Source organism: Physeter macrocephalus, chromosome 11 (assembly GCF_002837175.3).
Source record: "Physeter macrocephalus isolate SW-GA chromosome 11, ASM283717v5, whole genome shotgun sequence".
Taxonomy (NCBI): Eukaryota; Metazoa; Chordata; class Mammalia; order Artiodactyla; family Physeteridae; genus Physeter; species Physeter macrocephalus.
In genome coordinates this window covers 182,055,841-182,070,228 of record NC_041224.1, presented here as the reverse complement: position 1 = coordinate 182,070,228, position 14,388 = coordinate 182,055,841, and the positions used below count along the sequence as shown (strand labels likewise).

Genomic DNA, 14,388 nt, shown 5'->3' with positions numbered 1-14,388 from the left:
CTCCTGTGTGGCTGGACCACACTGTTCATGTGGTCATCAGTTGATGGACACGGCTTGCTCTGACCTTTTGCTATTGTGAATACTGCCAGTATCTGTTTGAGTCCGCTTTGAAGGCTTGGATAGACACCCGGGAGCCGAACTGCTGGGTCACCCAGTAACTCTACGTTTAACCGCCTGAGGAACTGGCAGGCTGCTTCCGGCCGGGGTGGCACCTTGCTGACATTCTGAAGGCACACGTTTTGCAATCTACACTGAAGTTGTCTCAGCCTGCATCAGTGTCAAACGCTACTTCCCCCCAAATGTGAGCAAAATGATGCTCTGTGGAGCGGCTGGCTCCTCCCCGCATCCGAGCTGCAGCTCCCTGGGGCCGGCCCAGCGGGCGGAGGGGCTGCGAGCAAGTCTCCTCCTTGGTCTGGGCCGCTGCTGTGCAGGCTCTGGGGTTTGTTCTCTTTTTCACACAAACGCAGGAGGAAATGGCCTGTGTCCGAGGGAGGGAGCACACCTTGGGTCCCGCGTGTGTGGAGGAGGAGGCCCGCCTGGCCGTTGGGCAGGACCGGACCAGCTTCCAGGGTGGGCTCTCTGGCGGATGCTCACTCCGGCCTCCAGGACACCATGTGGCCAGGCCAAGGCCGGGAAGTGCCCTGCCCTACAGAGTGATGGGGGGTGATGGCTAGCCTCTTAGGATGGCCCTTATAAACCATGTGTCCCAGGTCTCCTACCCTCGGGAAGTAAGCCCCCCCACCCCCGGAATCTAGAGTGGCCAGGACTTACTTTCTGGCCCATAGGACGCAGTGGAATTGATGCTGTCAGACATCCCGGGCTGGGTCGTGAGAAGCTTGGCCCCGTGACCGTGGACTGGGGAGCTGCCATGGAATAATCCCACTACTCTGAGGCTGCCACGCTCCCAGGAAGCCCAAGCCGGCCACACTGAGAGGCCGCGCTCAGGGAGACGGCCAGCCAGCCACCCAGCTAGGGCACCAGACATCCTGGACGTGCATCCCTTCAGAAGATCCCACCCCAGCTGCTACCTGACCACACTGCAGAGAAGCCCCAAGGGGGAGCCGCCCAGCTGAGCCAGGGCCATCCACAGACCAAGACAGAGAGGAACAAAGGGGGGCTTTAAGCCACGAATTTTGGGGGTGCACAGCAATGGATAACGGGGACATGGGAGTCACTTTCAGGCCCACCTGGGCTGTCCCCCCGGGGCCATAGTTCAGAGCAGGTGCAGGTCAGGGCTCAGCTGCCCCACCCCACCGTATGTATGTGCCTGTCCCTAGGGAGGCAGTGGCCGCATTTGAAGCAGGTCCTTGGGATCCACATCCAAGCAAGGAGGAGGCCCTTCCTCAGCAGGGAGGGGCTTCTTGGGGGAGGGAAGAGCACTTAGTCGCCTGCCGCGGTGGAAGAGGGGAAGCCCCAGAGACAGCGAGCGGCAGCTCCTCCCAGTGGGGCACGTGGGGCAGGGGGACAGTCGGGCCCAGGCCAGCTCCCCGCCAGCCCACCAGAGCCCCGCGGGGAGGGCCTGGCTTTGCCTAGACCCTGGTCCCTCTCCCGTCCCCACTCAGGCTCCTCTCACCTTGCCCTCTTTCCAGAGCCTTCTCTCCCTCCACCCAGGGGCCCCTAGAGGTGTAGACACTCTCCCCACCACGGCGCACGCAGGACTCCGTGCGCAGCCCCGAATCCACCTCTGCCTTCCTCCTCTCGGGGCTCGGCGGCGAGGCAGCTGTGACCGCCAGCTTCTGTCTTCAGGGCCTAGTCGCTCCTTCCCTGGAGGCCCGCCCCCGCCCCGGACGACCCAGTCTCGGGGTACGGTCAGCCCCAGTGGGGGAGGCGTCCGCTCGGCTCATCCCCCCTTCCCCCAGAGCTGCGCTGCGTCTCTCTCCCCCCAACCAGGACGCCCAAGTCACCCCACCCCGCACCCCGACTCCAGCACCGGCGGTCACCTCTCAGACCCTCCCCTCCAGTTGCGCCCGCTCCGCCCTGCCGCGCACTCGGCTGACCCCCCCACCCCGTCGCGGGGCTCACCTGGCGAACCCCACGCCCTGCTCACACCCTGCGCGGCTCCGGGAGTGCCCCGCGGTCACGAGCCCCCCACCTGCACGGGGACCGGGGCAGGTGCTACCTGCGCGCTGGGCCCGCCCTCCCTGCTCGGCACCGCCCCGCGCCGCCCCGCCCCGCGCGCACCGGGCATGCCCAGAGTCCGGTCACACGCCCGCCCGCTCGAGTCCTGAGCGGATCCTGCCCGCGTCCGCCCCGGGCCCGCGCTACCCCGCACGCCGCCATGGAGCGCATCGAGGGGGCGGCCGTGGGCCGCTGCGCAGCCTCGCCCTACCTGCTGCCGCTCACGCTGCACTGCCGCCAGGTGAGCCCGCCTTCCGCGCCTTCCGCGCCTTCCGCGGCCCGACGTCGGCCCCGGACCCCGCCCACGCGCCCATGGCCCCGCCCATGGCCTCGTGCCCCCGCCCCGCGGGCCCCGCCTCTCCGCCGAGCGCTCTGCCTGTGAGTCCGGCTTCGCTGAGCGGTTGAGCGTCCGGCTCTGGGCAGGGACACCTCGGGGGACCACTCATTCCTCCAAGGAGGCTGTGCTGGGCCCCGGCCCTCTTCTGCGGTGGGACGTATTGGGCGCCCCGGGGATCAGGGAGAGCTTCCTGGTGGTGGTGGTCTCCGTTCTGGGCAGAGGAGGCCGGCGATGGAGCTGGTGAGCACTGGAGAGCCTCTCCAGGTGGGCTGCCTACCGGGGCGTCACCTCCTCCTGCCGGCCCGGGGAGGGAGTGCAGGACCACACCGCCTCCCGTGGCGCTGTGCAAGTAGTAGGCTCACAGGAAACACTTGTTTGTCCAGTTCGGGCCCCCACCTTTTGCTCGCCGCTCCACCGAGTTCCCCCACGCTATCCAGGTGAGGACTGCACTCTTCCGAGTCTGGTGCAGCCCCTCCCTGCCCCCTCAGTTAGGACCGGTGGTGCAGGTCTTTGGTGCCCCTCTGCCGGGCTGTCCCTGGCCTGCAGCATCCTGTCCGCCCCCTCCTCCCCAGGCCCCTTACCCTCACTAACCTGTGAAGCCCTCTTGACGCCCAGCCTGAGAGAGGCTGCACTCCCCTCCCCCTCCCTTGTCGCTGCTGTCCCGTTGGCTCTAGGGGACAGGGAATTCGTATCCCCAGGATGGACCCAAGTTGGCAGCACCGGCCTGGGGCAGAAGCCGGGGTTGGTTGAGGAGCAGAGTGCAGGGACACGGAGGTTGCTGCCCTTTCCCTGGTGTTGGCCTGGGGCAGGGATGCCTAACTGTGGCTGCACAGCCTCCGGGGGCTGGGGCTCTGGGGCCAGCAGGTGGGAACAGGGTGGTCCAGGCACGTAACCGCTGTGGCCTATGGCTGTGGCACCCTCCCCCACTTCCTGTGGAGTGTGGGTGGGTGCTGGTAACCAAAGCTGAACCCATGCGGGCGGTAGGCTGCGAGGGACACAGGCTGGGGGCCGGGGTGGTGTTTCCCAGGGGCCATGGGACACTGGGCTGGGTGGTGAACGTCACCGAGGGGCATCTGTAGCCTTTGGTCAGTAGCCACCCATGGCCCGGGGAGATCAGGGGGATGGACGGACAGACCAACCTGAGGCAGGGCACCCGCATGGCTCTGAGGGGGCAGGGGGCTGTGTTTAAACTCCAGTCCCGTTCCTCCCTCCCAGGGCCCTGGAAGATGAGCCAGGCCTGGGTCCTGACCCTCTGGGAGGGGCTGGCTGGGCCTCGGTGGGCCCCTCTGGACCTTCCCCTGCACCCTGCCTTGGCTGGACCTGAGGGTCTGACAGATGTTTTGATCTTGATCCAAGAGGGTACCTGAAACCAGCACGAGGTGACACTTACCCTGAGGGAGGCAGGGGACACAGCTGGCACCTGGCAGACTGGGGGGCAGGCCTTCCCCGGAGCTCGTCCTGGGGGGTGGCTGGCCCTGGGGTGGCCAGATTGCAGGCAGGCCCAGGCTTGCCTCTTGGGGGTGGTGCCTCACGACGGCCTCCCGGGCAGCCCGACCTGCACAGGACAGGACATCGGCTCTCCCTCCCGCTTGGAAACCGAGGCCACTGCCCGTCCAGAATGCCTCTGCCTTCAGGCCCAGCTCAGACCAATTTTCCCCACTCCCCTCAGGCCAGCATGTGGGGCTCTGCCTGTCAGGGTCCCCTGCTGGGAATGCCCTTTCTTTTCTGCGGGGCCTGGTGCAGTGTCACCTCCTCCACGAAGTCCTCACACAGGCTGTTCCTTAGTGTCCTCCCTCTTTTGCAGCCCCGGTTACACTTTCGGTGTCTGGTGCTCAGATCCATGTCTGTTTCGTGGCTCGGGCGGGGCCCCAAGTGTGGGGCCAGCAGCTCGCCAGGGCGCAGGGCTGACCCGGTGGCTGAGCAGCAGTGAGCTAAGCAAGCCGGTGGTGGGCGTCCACAGGGCTGGGCTCCAGGGCCCCAGGGCCAGCCCCATCCTCGGAGACCCCTTGGGGAGGGGTCAGGGCCAGGCGGAACAGCCCGGAGGGCGGGAGCCTGCCTCACTTAGTGGTGTCCAGCTGGCAGGGTTCTGGCCCCTCGTGCCCCCTGCCGGCTGGAACCCTGTTAGCATCGGCTCTGGCCGCCCCCGGTGGTGTGGCCCAGGCCCTGGCCCCCCGCACTGCCTTTTGTTCACTGATCGCTGCTCAGAGCCCTGGGAGCTGCTGGGACAGGGTGTCCAGGGTCAGGGAGCCGGAGGGTGGAAGGAAGTGACAGCAGCAGGACCACAGGACACAGGAGAGACAGCCCAAGACAGAGACCGGGCCGGGGAGAGGGCCATCGACCGTCCAGTCATCATCATTGAATCATCACGTCCTGCGGGCTGAGCTCCTGCCCGGCGCGGGCACACCCTTCCCCAGCTGCTCCCGGGGCTGCTGCGCTCTCAGGAGGCCCGCCTGCCCCTCCTGCCCTCCTGTCGCCCTTTGTCCAGTGGCCCAAGGGAGCTTGAGCAGTGAAAACCTGATCTCTGCTCTAGCCACTTGGGACCCCTCCTGCCCCTCGCCCTGACTGTGAGGACATGTCATGCCTGCCTCTCCCCCGCACCCCCGTGGTCCTTCCCACGCTTGGTGGCAGCGTACATCTCGCTGCAGCTTCTCACACTCGGCTTGTGCTGGGTGGTGGCTCACGCCGTGCCGGGACGCCTTCCCACCCTTTGGCCCGGTTTTCTGCCTCACCCCTTGAGAGCATCAGGCTGTCCTTGACTTCCCTGCCCACCCTGCTGCAGCTCCTTGCTCCTGGTGGGCCCGGGCCAGGACTGGCCTGGGACGATGGGTCTGTGTGGCCTTCTCACTCCCTGGAGCACCTCCACCCGCGCTGCCAGCCCTTCAGCCCTCCCTGACCGCTGCCCTGCCTCTTGCAGAACGGTACCCAGAAGTCGTGGGACTTCATGAAGACCCATGACAGGTGAGGGCCCAGCCTGGCTGGCCGCCGGGGAAGCCCCAGGCTGACGTCTGCAGGGACACCGGGCCCAGGGGCACAGAGCCCCACCCGCCTCTGCGTGCCTGAAGTCCCCCCTTTCCCTGTCGTCTCACTGAGGGGTGAGCCCGAGGCCTGGAGCCCGAGCTGGGTCCCAGCTCAGGCCACCCGGGCCGTGATGGTGGGCAGGCCCTCTTGGACCTGAGAGAGGCCGCCCAGGTGCCCTCGCCCCCGAGCGTCGGGAGTATGGGCCGGACGGCAGCGTGGCTTCAGGAGTGTGGCTGGCGGCAGCTGGCCAGCAGGGGCCACGTGTCCCGTTAGTCACCCGTCCTCAGCTGCTGCCACCCCCGGCCTGCCCAGCTGCCCAGCACGTCCTTCCCACCCCCCGGCCCCCGGCCTGCCATCTGGAATACAGGAGGCCTGGGTCCTGCCTAGCCTGACTGTGTGACCCTGGCAAGCTGTGACCCGGCCTGGGCCTCAGTCTGCCCATCCGAGCAAGGGACACCACCTTCCTGGGCTGTGGAGGAGAGGAGGTGGGCTGGGCCCCCAGGGGGGTGAGGTGAGGGGCTGCTTCTGTGCTGAGCTGGGTCCCTCCCCCTGCAGCGTGACCATTCTCGTGTTCAACTCTTCTCGAAGGAGCCTGGTGTTGGTGAAGCAGTTCCGGCCGGGTGAGGCGGCGCAAGCCGGGTATGGGGAGAGGGGAGGCCCGCGGGCTCACGTGCAGGCCCCTGGGGTCCTGGGGTCAGAGTGCCGACGTGGGGAGAGGGCTCTAGAGGACACCGAGGCCCGGGCGGGTCACGTGGAGCTGGCCACCGCAGCGCGGTGACGGCGGTCTGCCTTCCCCCAACCAGCCGTGTGCGCTGGCGGGGTGGAGCGCCTCTTCGCGGGGTCCCTGGCCGCCGTGGGCCGGGCCGGGCCCCGGGAGCTGCAGCCGGCACTGCCCGGCTCGGCAGGGCCGACGTTCGAGCTGTGCGCCGGCCTCGTGGACCAGCCCGCGCTCTCGCTGGAGGAGGTGGCCTGCAAGGAGGCGTGGGAGGAGTGCGGCTACCGCCTGGCCCCCTCCGGCCTGCGCCGGGTCGCCACGTACAAGTGAGTGGGGCTGGGCCCGTGGGCCTGCGGGGCTGGGGAAGGACCGTCTGCTGCCAGCGCAGCCCAGGGGATGGGACGTGCTGCCTGGGGGGCAGTGAGCACCCAGCTCCCAGGGGTGGGCAAGCAGGGCGATGGCTCCTTGTTTTTCAACCTTCCCACGCTGGGGGAGGTTGGATGGAACGCACCTCAGGGCGGGGTCTGGGCCGGAACCCGGGGCCCTCAGGGCTCGTCCTGCAGCGTGCTTGGCCCCGCGCCCTTGCCCTCCACCGCGGCGGGGCCGGCTCGGCTCCGGCTCCGGCTCCGGGTGGCAGCTGCTGCCGACAGATGCCTCTACTTCCTGTGGGATTAAGCGCCGGGCGCTGAGGGTGGGGGTGCGTCACAGGTCTGCTCTGACAGCGGCTCAGGGGCGAGGGAAAGGCCGAGCCCTGGGCCGGGGTTGGCGGGGGCGAAGTGCGGCCCGCCCCCGCCAAAGCCCAGGTGCCCGCCGGCCCCTCGTTCCCCCCGTCCCAGGCCAGGGTGTCGGGGTGAAGCCCACCCTTGGCCTGAGGATGCCGCGATGGGTCCCCGACCTTGGTGAAGTCCGGGAGCAGGAGGAGGGTCTCACGGTGTCGCCCCGATGCTGAGCCCCTGGCGGCCTTCTCCAGAGGGGGAGGGGCCCTCCTCGGTCCAGCAAGGGGCCGCTCAGTGTTGGGCCTGGGCCCCCCTCGGCGACACCCAGGGCCTCGTCCGGGCGCCCCCGGCCTGGGGGTGGGGGTGGAGTTGACCTTTAGTCCCGGGAACCTAGACGTGGAATTTCTACACCAAAGAGCCAGACATCTTGGTGCGAGGGGCCTCAGTTATCTGCGGGCGTCCTCCGCGTGGCTGGCCAGTGGCCACTTGGCCTCTGAGCCTTTGGGCTGGCGGTCCGGGGGGTCGGGAGAATCCAAGGGGCCTGAGCTCGGGTAGGGGTTGAGCCAGCGGGCAGGCCAGGAGGAAGGCAGGTGGAGGCGCCCTGGGGGGGTCGGGGTCCCGCGAGCGGGTGAGTCTGGGGGAGTCCTGGCAGAGGGGCTGCATGGCAAAGGCTCAGGGGCAAGGGGACAAGCGGCCCTGGCCTCTGGGCTACGGCCTGATCCTGAGGGTGCTGGGGTGCCAAGCAGGGCTCTGGACAGCCAGTGGCCTGCTCAGACTGCACTTTAGAGGTGAGGGCGGCTGGCTGTGCGGAGGCAGGGCCCGACGGGGCTGGCGTGGAGGCCAGGGCAGCTCTCCCCGGGAGCCCGACGGCGGGCTGCTTGAGCAGGAGCTTGTGCTGCCCTGTGGTAGGGCCCACGGCTTCCTTCCGTGGCCCCGGGGGTGAGCCAGGCCGCTCATCTGCCCGTCCCAGGCGACAAGGCCCCGCGCTTGTCTGAGATCCCCCAGCTGAGGACGTGATCGAGTGAGCAGGGAGAGGCAGTGCCCGGCCTGGCCGGGCACATTCTCGGCGCCGGTGTCCGTCACATGCCGGCGGAAACTGGGACTGGAAACCCCACAGACCGCTGCTTCCATCAAAGGCGCAGGCTGTAGCTGCCGGCGGAAATGGGCTGTCAGGAAGGGTCCGAGGGAGATAAGGGGCCGGAGGGCGGAGGAAGCAGCTGGGTGAGGTCAGTCTGGGTGGGGCCCCCGCCTGGGGGTGGGAGGGGAGCTCCTCCAGCTCTGCTCCTTGCCCCATGTGCGGGGCGCACCTCTGGGGCGCTTCCACCCTGCAGGCCCCGGCTGGCCTCAGCTAACCTCCCGGGGTGGCCTGGGGTCTCCCTTATCCCCTGGACGTCTCCCCAGACACCTCTGGCTCCCTCTCCCCCTGCGAACCATGCTCAGCCCTTCCCCTCCTGTCTGTCCCGCCGTCCTCATGGCCGGCAGTCACCGTGGCTGCCCACTCCTGACCTCCACCGGCACCAGTCTGGGCCCCTACCCTCTGCCTGGGTGCCTGTCCCCCTCCTGGTGGCCAGAAGCCCCCTCCTGGCCGCCACCTAGGGAGGGAGGGGACTCCCTGACGCTCCTCTCCAGCCTGTGAGCCCTGGTCCCGGCCCTGGGGGCCTCGGCCCACCCCGCCGTGAGCCCCAGCCCCCCACCCCGCCCGGAAGAGGCGTCCTGCAGGTGCCCACATGGGGGTGCTCGCAGACCCAGGCCGCAGCGGCCAGGGCCCGGGTGCGAACCGGGGCCCCCCGTGTGGGGAGAGGCCTGGCTGAGGCCCAGCGTGGGCAGAGTGCTGGTGCCGCAGAACCGCCTGCCGGACTCAACAGCTTTCAGCGACCCCCATTTACAGCCTCACGCTTGCTGTGGCTCAGCAGTCTGCTTGCTGGGGACCTGGGCCACGGCTCAGGCTCTCGCAGCCTGACCGCCAAGCTGCGGTCAGGCGTTGGCCGGGCTGAGGTCTAATCTGGGGCTGAGGGTTGTCTTCCCAGCACCTCGTGGCCGTGACTGAGGGCTCTGTCTCCCGCTGGCTGTTGGCCGGGGGCCCGTGGTCGGCTCCTAGCCCATGGGCCCTAGCACGTGGCCCTCTTACAGCATGGTGGCTTACCTTGTCTTCAAGCGTCTCTCTGACTCTTTCCATCTCCGACCCCTAAGCCGGCAAGGAAGAGCTCGCCTGATTACGTCAGGATCATCATTACCCAGGATCATCTCCCTTTTTGATGAACTTAAAGTCACCTGATTAGGGCCCTTAATTGCATCTGCAGGATTCCGCCTTCATCACCTGACCTGACCTCATCACATGGGAGCCTAATCACGGTGGGAGGTCCCATCCAACATGTTCCTAGGTTTCCCCCACACTTGAAGGGAGGGGATTACATGGAGTGTGTACACCACAGGGGGGAACCTGGGGGGCCAGGGGGCATCCTGGAGCGCTGCCTGCCAGGGGCTGGAAGGAGTGGACAAGAGAGGGCTGTGGAAGGGGCAGGGGTGGCCAGCGGGGCCTGTGTGGATGCCTCAGCAGATGCTGTCTCGACCCGTAGGTCTGGTGTGGGACTGACCAGCTCCAGCCAGACCATGTTCTACGCAGAGGTGACAGCTGCCCAGCGGGGTGGCCCAGGCGGGGGCCTGGCCGAGGAGGGCGAGCTCATCGAGGTTGTGCACCTGCCCCTGGGTGGCGCCCAGGCCTTCGCAGATGACCCGGATGTTCCCAAGACCCTCGGCGTCATCTTTGGTATCTCGTGGTTCCTCAGCCGCGTGGCCCCTGGCCTGGGTCCCCAGTGAAACTCCAGGCGGTCTGGACGAGCCCAGTTCTGGACACCTGCCCCGCAAGCCCAATAAAGGCTGGTGTAGCTCTAGCCTGTGTCTCCTGACTCCGAGCTGTGGCCGGGGTGGGCTGGGGGGCAGGGGAGGGTGCGGTCCCCGTGAAAGCCCCTCAGCTCCACCGGAGCAGAAGCCTCGGCTGCAGGCTGTGCAGGGGGCAGCTGGGAGGTGGCGGCTGGCAGAGGGCTAGGCCAGGCACTGGGTACTGCCCCAGGTTGAGTGGGGGGCAGGGAGGACGGTGCCATGCAGTGCCACTTCTGGGGGTAGGAGAGGCTGGGGACAGGGCCTCAGCCATGTCAAGCGCTCAGGGCCCACTGGGTACTGGGCAATGGATGGAGCTGTGGCCTCGGGAGTGGTGGCTGAGCCAGCCACGTCTGGAGAGGATGCGGACAGACCCACAAGGCACGTGCTCCCTGCTTCTGGGGCCAGTGAGGGGTCCCCTCCCTGACCGGGGCTCTCAGTAGCCCTGTGTCCCCTGTGTTGGTGATGAGGTCTCACCCCACCTGCCAACCTGTGTGTGGTGTAGCCTGAAAGCCCCATAGGACCCCTGCCTTGCACGCTGGCACGCGCTTGGGGCCGCAGGAGGGCTGGATGCCTACTCAGCCAGGCACCGAGTAAGACCTCTGTACATAATGGGTGGGCTGGAGCCCACCGTGAAGAATGTGTGCTGGTCACCACGGTCATGGGCATCTGTGGGCGCGGCCGGGCCATCAGTTGGGGATGAGGGCCCAGCCTGAGGGCCAGGCAGGCTTCTTGGAGGGAAGGCAGGCCTGACCCCTTCCGAGGGTGGTGACCTGGCCCGGCCTTTTCCCAGAGGCCCCCAAATCCTCTGGTCAGCCCCTTGGGCAGTGCCCTAGGGGATGGGATGAGGGCAGCCTGGGTCATGGTCCACTGACCCTGGAGAGGGCAAGGTGTCCAGGGGATGCTGCCCGACAGGCAGGTGGGGACTGGGGAGCTGGAGTGACCGGGAGCTTTGCCGTGAACCTGACTTCGTGCCCTGTGCCCAGTGTCCCCTGGGACTGGACCCTGGGCTGGAATGGTAGAGGAAGCCAAGGGAGGACTTGCTGCCCTGCTTTCTGCCGAGACCCCGCTGTCAGGTGGAGGCACCTTCCCGGGGCTGAAGTCCCCCGGCCCTCCTGTGCCCACCCCCGCCGCCTCGCCCCAGGCCCACCCCAGGCAGGCGGGCACTTCCCTTCCCGCTGGCCTTCGGAGCGTGTGTGGCTGAGTCCCCCCTGGCAGTGGCTCAGTGCCAACAGCCCCCGAGCCTGGCATTCGAGGCTGCCCTGGGACAGCTGCGCCCAAGGGGCCCACTCAAGCAGCATCACCTGTATGCAAATGCCGGCTGTGACCCAGGTGGGGCCACCCAGGTGGGGCCTCCTGGGAGCCCAGCCAGGCAGTGACACGCTGCTGGGGAGGCGTCGCGCCGCGCCGGGGTCTTGAGCAGCCCAGCTCCGCCCCGTCCAGAGGAGGCCTAGTGGGCCGCCCCGGGCCCCAGAACACCTGGAGAATTCCCGGGGCGGCACGGCCCACCCTGCCTGTGTCTCGCGGACTGCCTGATGCCCACCTCCTGAGCTCCGCTGGCCTTCTGGGCTGGGCTGCAGGCGCTGCCCACCATCTCAGAGGGGCCCCTCGTGGGCACCGGCTGGGGCTGGGGGCTCTCTGTGCCCTGGGGAGCGTGCCGGGCTCCAGGCTGGCGGGGCGGGGGGTGGGGGCCGGGCCCCGGACTTGGGCGCAGTCCAGCCCCGCACTCTGCTTGGCAGCCTGATGGGGCGGGTCAGCAGGCACCACCGCCGCACCTAATGGAGCTGGCATCGATTTCCCGGCGCAGGGGTGGGGGGGGCTGTAACCGGAAACTCCCCTCCCCGGCCGCTATATTTAGCACCGCAGAACACGGGCGGAAGCGCAGCTCACTCCTGAGCCCAGCCGGCTCTGTCCAAACGCCCAGCAGCTCGTACCCCGGCCTGGTCCTGAAGCCCCCTGGCCAGGCGGAGCAGCCTCCACCTCGTCTGTGCCTCGTCCGGCACGAGTTGAGACCCATCCCAGAACTTGCCTGGTGTGAGGAGCTTGGAGAGGGAGCCCTTGGGTTAGGGGGCGGGTGGGGTGGGGAGACTGAGGGGTGTTGTGGCCCAGTGGGCCCCAGAACAATGCTGGGGTTCTTCCTGGAAGAAGCAGGGCAGCCTGGCTCAGCAAGGGAAGAGGCAGGAGCCTGGCTGCCTCTGGATCTCCATACCTCTGGCCCAAGGGGTACAGAAATCCCTGTAGGAGGGGACCCCAGGAGGGAGGATCCCCTCTGCCAGCAGCCCCAATGCCTGCCCCTTCCCTCAAGCGGCCAGCTTCCTGTCCTGAACCTCTCCTGGGTCCCTTAGGTCTGGGCTGTGGCTTCTAGGGGGCAGGAGAGTGAAGAGGACCATGAGTGCTAGGGGGTTTCTGTGCCCTGGGCCGGGAGGCGGGGAGCCCGTCCCGTTCCCAAAGGGCCTGGCTGGAGGCAGATGGGGCCGGACCACTGTCTCCCCAGGGTTGCTGGGCGGGCGGGGGCTCCCTGTATCCCTGAGGCAGGGTTGGCCAGTGGGAAGGGCTCCGGGGCGGCCGCGTCCCCTGGCAGGTGGAGCTGGAACCTTGAGATGGGTGAGCATCCCTCACTGGTGCCTTCATGCCGAAGACAGCCCTGAGCAGGGGAAGAGCCTCAGCCGAAACGCAGCAGCTTCCGGAACCGGCCGCACAGCAAGCCCAGCGTCAGCCACACCACCCACCGTGTGAGCTAGTCCAGGCCATCGTCTCCTCCCACAGCTGGCCAGGAGCAGGAAGCTTCGGACGAGGGAGGGGCACACGGCGGGGGTGGGGTGGGGTGGGGGCTGTTCTCCAGATTCCGCCTCTTGCTTGCACTGGAAGTCCCCCCTCCTCCGCCTCTCCACGGCCAGGCCCTGGCCCGGCCAGCGGCCCCTCGGCCCCTCTCGTTTGCACTATGGCAGTGGCCGCCTATGGCCTCCCTGTCTGACCTCGCCCTGTGCTGCCCCTCCCCCCAAGCCAGGGATCTTTGTGACAACGTAAATCACAAACGTGCAGCCCAACCCAGCTCAGCTGCTTTCTGTGACTTCCCGTCAGTCTTAGCAGGAAGACTCTAGCCAGGCAGGCCCAGCACAGCCGGCACTCACCACCACCTCCAGCCTCCGCCCCTCACCTGCTCTGCCCTGGCCATGTGTTCTCCTCAGCCCCAGGGCCTTTGCATGTGCTCTTCCCAGCCCCTCACCTGGCTGACCCTGGCCTGACCTCTGGGTCTTAGCAGGCTTCTTCCCCATGTGCTGCTGCATGCCTCACCCTTACGGTTTGCTGTTCTACATCGTCTGTCTATGTTTTCTGCCCACCCCCACCGGGAACTGCCTGAGGGTGGGCAAGGGCTGTGTCTGCCTTGCTCACCGCTTGACTGAGTGCAGGAGAGCCGTGGGTGTAGGACAGCCGGCATGGGCAGGCTCGGAGCCCCGGACCCCTGGACAGAGCGTCCAGTACTCAGCACTGTCTCTGGGCCAGAGCAAAGAGGAGGAAGCCTCTCCCCGGGGAACCCCCTGTCCCCACAGCAGTAACTGCTGCCCACCCTCAGGAAGAAAGCAACTGAAAGGCTCTGAACACAGCTCACATTCCCTTATTTGGTGGGGGTCACTGTGCATGGCAGTGCCTGGCTTGTGTCCTGCCCCCTCCCAGCCTACAGAGGGGCGCAGGTAGGGATGGGCGCTTGGAGTGAGCAAAGCCAGGCCCGTCTCTTTGGGCCCCTGAGGCCTGGACCCGCAGGCGGGGCGGTGAAACCAGGGCATCAGGCCCCTTAGGCTGCTGCTGCACCTACATACCCAAGTGTGAGAGACGGTGGTGCCTGCGCTCCCGACTTCCTTCTACCACTGCCTTTGCCCCTGAACCCGGCCTCCTTCAACGCTCTCTCCCTCCGGGAAGGATTCCAGCCCCCCGGCCCCCCGCCCCAAATTGTAGCAGTGACCAGCTCCCGGCAGGGGCTGCACTCCCAGCATCCAACCCAGGGCCGGAGGAGCCAGGGGAATGAAGAAAGCCCAGTTACTATGGAGGTTGAGCGGGAAGACCCCTTTGGACCGAAGCGGTATCCCCAACGGCAAAGGCGAGCTCCAGCCTTGAAACGGACGCTGACTGGCGGAGAGGCTGGGATGTCTGGAGACAAGGAGCCTCGGAGGAGGCGAGGCGAGGTTACTCCAGTAGAGGGCAACGACAGGGGGTGGGATATGGGCGCCTGGCGACCGGGACAGCAGCAGGAGCCTCTTTGGGCGGCCCTCACCTTGTCCTTTTGGGGGCGCACCACCGTCCTTTATTCGCACCCCCCCCCGCCCAAGCCCCGACACCCGTCCTGGGCGTTCCTCGAAAGTATGGCCTGGCGACCCCCGCACCAGCACCGAACTGGGCACACAGTCTGCGCGGAAGAACATTCGTTCCCTGGCTTCCTGACCCGCCGGTAGTGAGGCGTAGAGGGCCGGGGCGTGGGAGGGGAGCAGCGCCCCCTGCGGCCGGAGTGGAGGTGGTAGGAGCGGCACGGATGGGGGCACTCACGGGGGAAGGGGAGCGCGCAGTAGGGCCGGGCAGGCTCGGGTCCCAGGCCGCGCCCGCCCCGCGTGGGG

General features: G+C 67.6%; 1 protein-coding gene and 1 long non-coding RNA gene across 3 annotated transcripts; one reads left to right on the top strand and one right to left on the bottom strand.

The window, feature by feature from the left end:
- Nucleotides 1–189: 189 nt before the first annotated feature.
- On the bottom strand, nucleotides 190–874 carry LOC114487252 (uncharacterized). The gene is made up of 3 exons (XR_003682202.1): nucleotides 772–874; nucleotides 503–646; nucleotides 190–224 (listed from the first exon to the last, which is right to left on the bottom strand). It is a non-coding gene; the product is annotated as an uncharacterized lncRNA (long non-coding RNA).
- A 1,321-nt stretch (nucleotides 875–2,195) lies between these two features.
- NUDT14 (nudix hydrolase 14) lies at nucleotides 2,196–9,785 on the top strand. 2 transcript variants are annotated; one of them, XM_028496475.2, is made up of 6 exons: nucleotides 2,196–2,359; nucleotides 5,370–5,413; nucleotides 6,029–6,093; nucleotides 6,277–6,514; nucleotides 9,205–9,256; nucleotides 9,481–9,724. In XM_028496475.2, the coding sequence occupies exons 1-6, from the start codon at nucleotides 2,279–2,281 to the stop codon at nucleotides 9,634–9,636; spliced, it is 636 nt and encodes a 211-aa protein (XP_028352276.1). In that variant the 5' UTR covers nucleotides 2,196–2,278; the 3' UTR covers nucleotides 9,637–9,724. The 2 variants fall into 2 exon arrangements, with proteins under 2 accessions (XP_028352276.1, XP_023986780.1); XM_024131012.3 differs by lacking the exon at nucleotides 9,205–9,256 and having other exon boundaries at nucleotides 9,481–9,785.
- The last annotated feature ends 4,603 nt before the right edge of the window (nucleotides 9,786–14,388 follow it).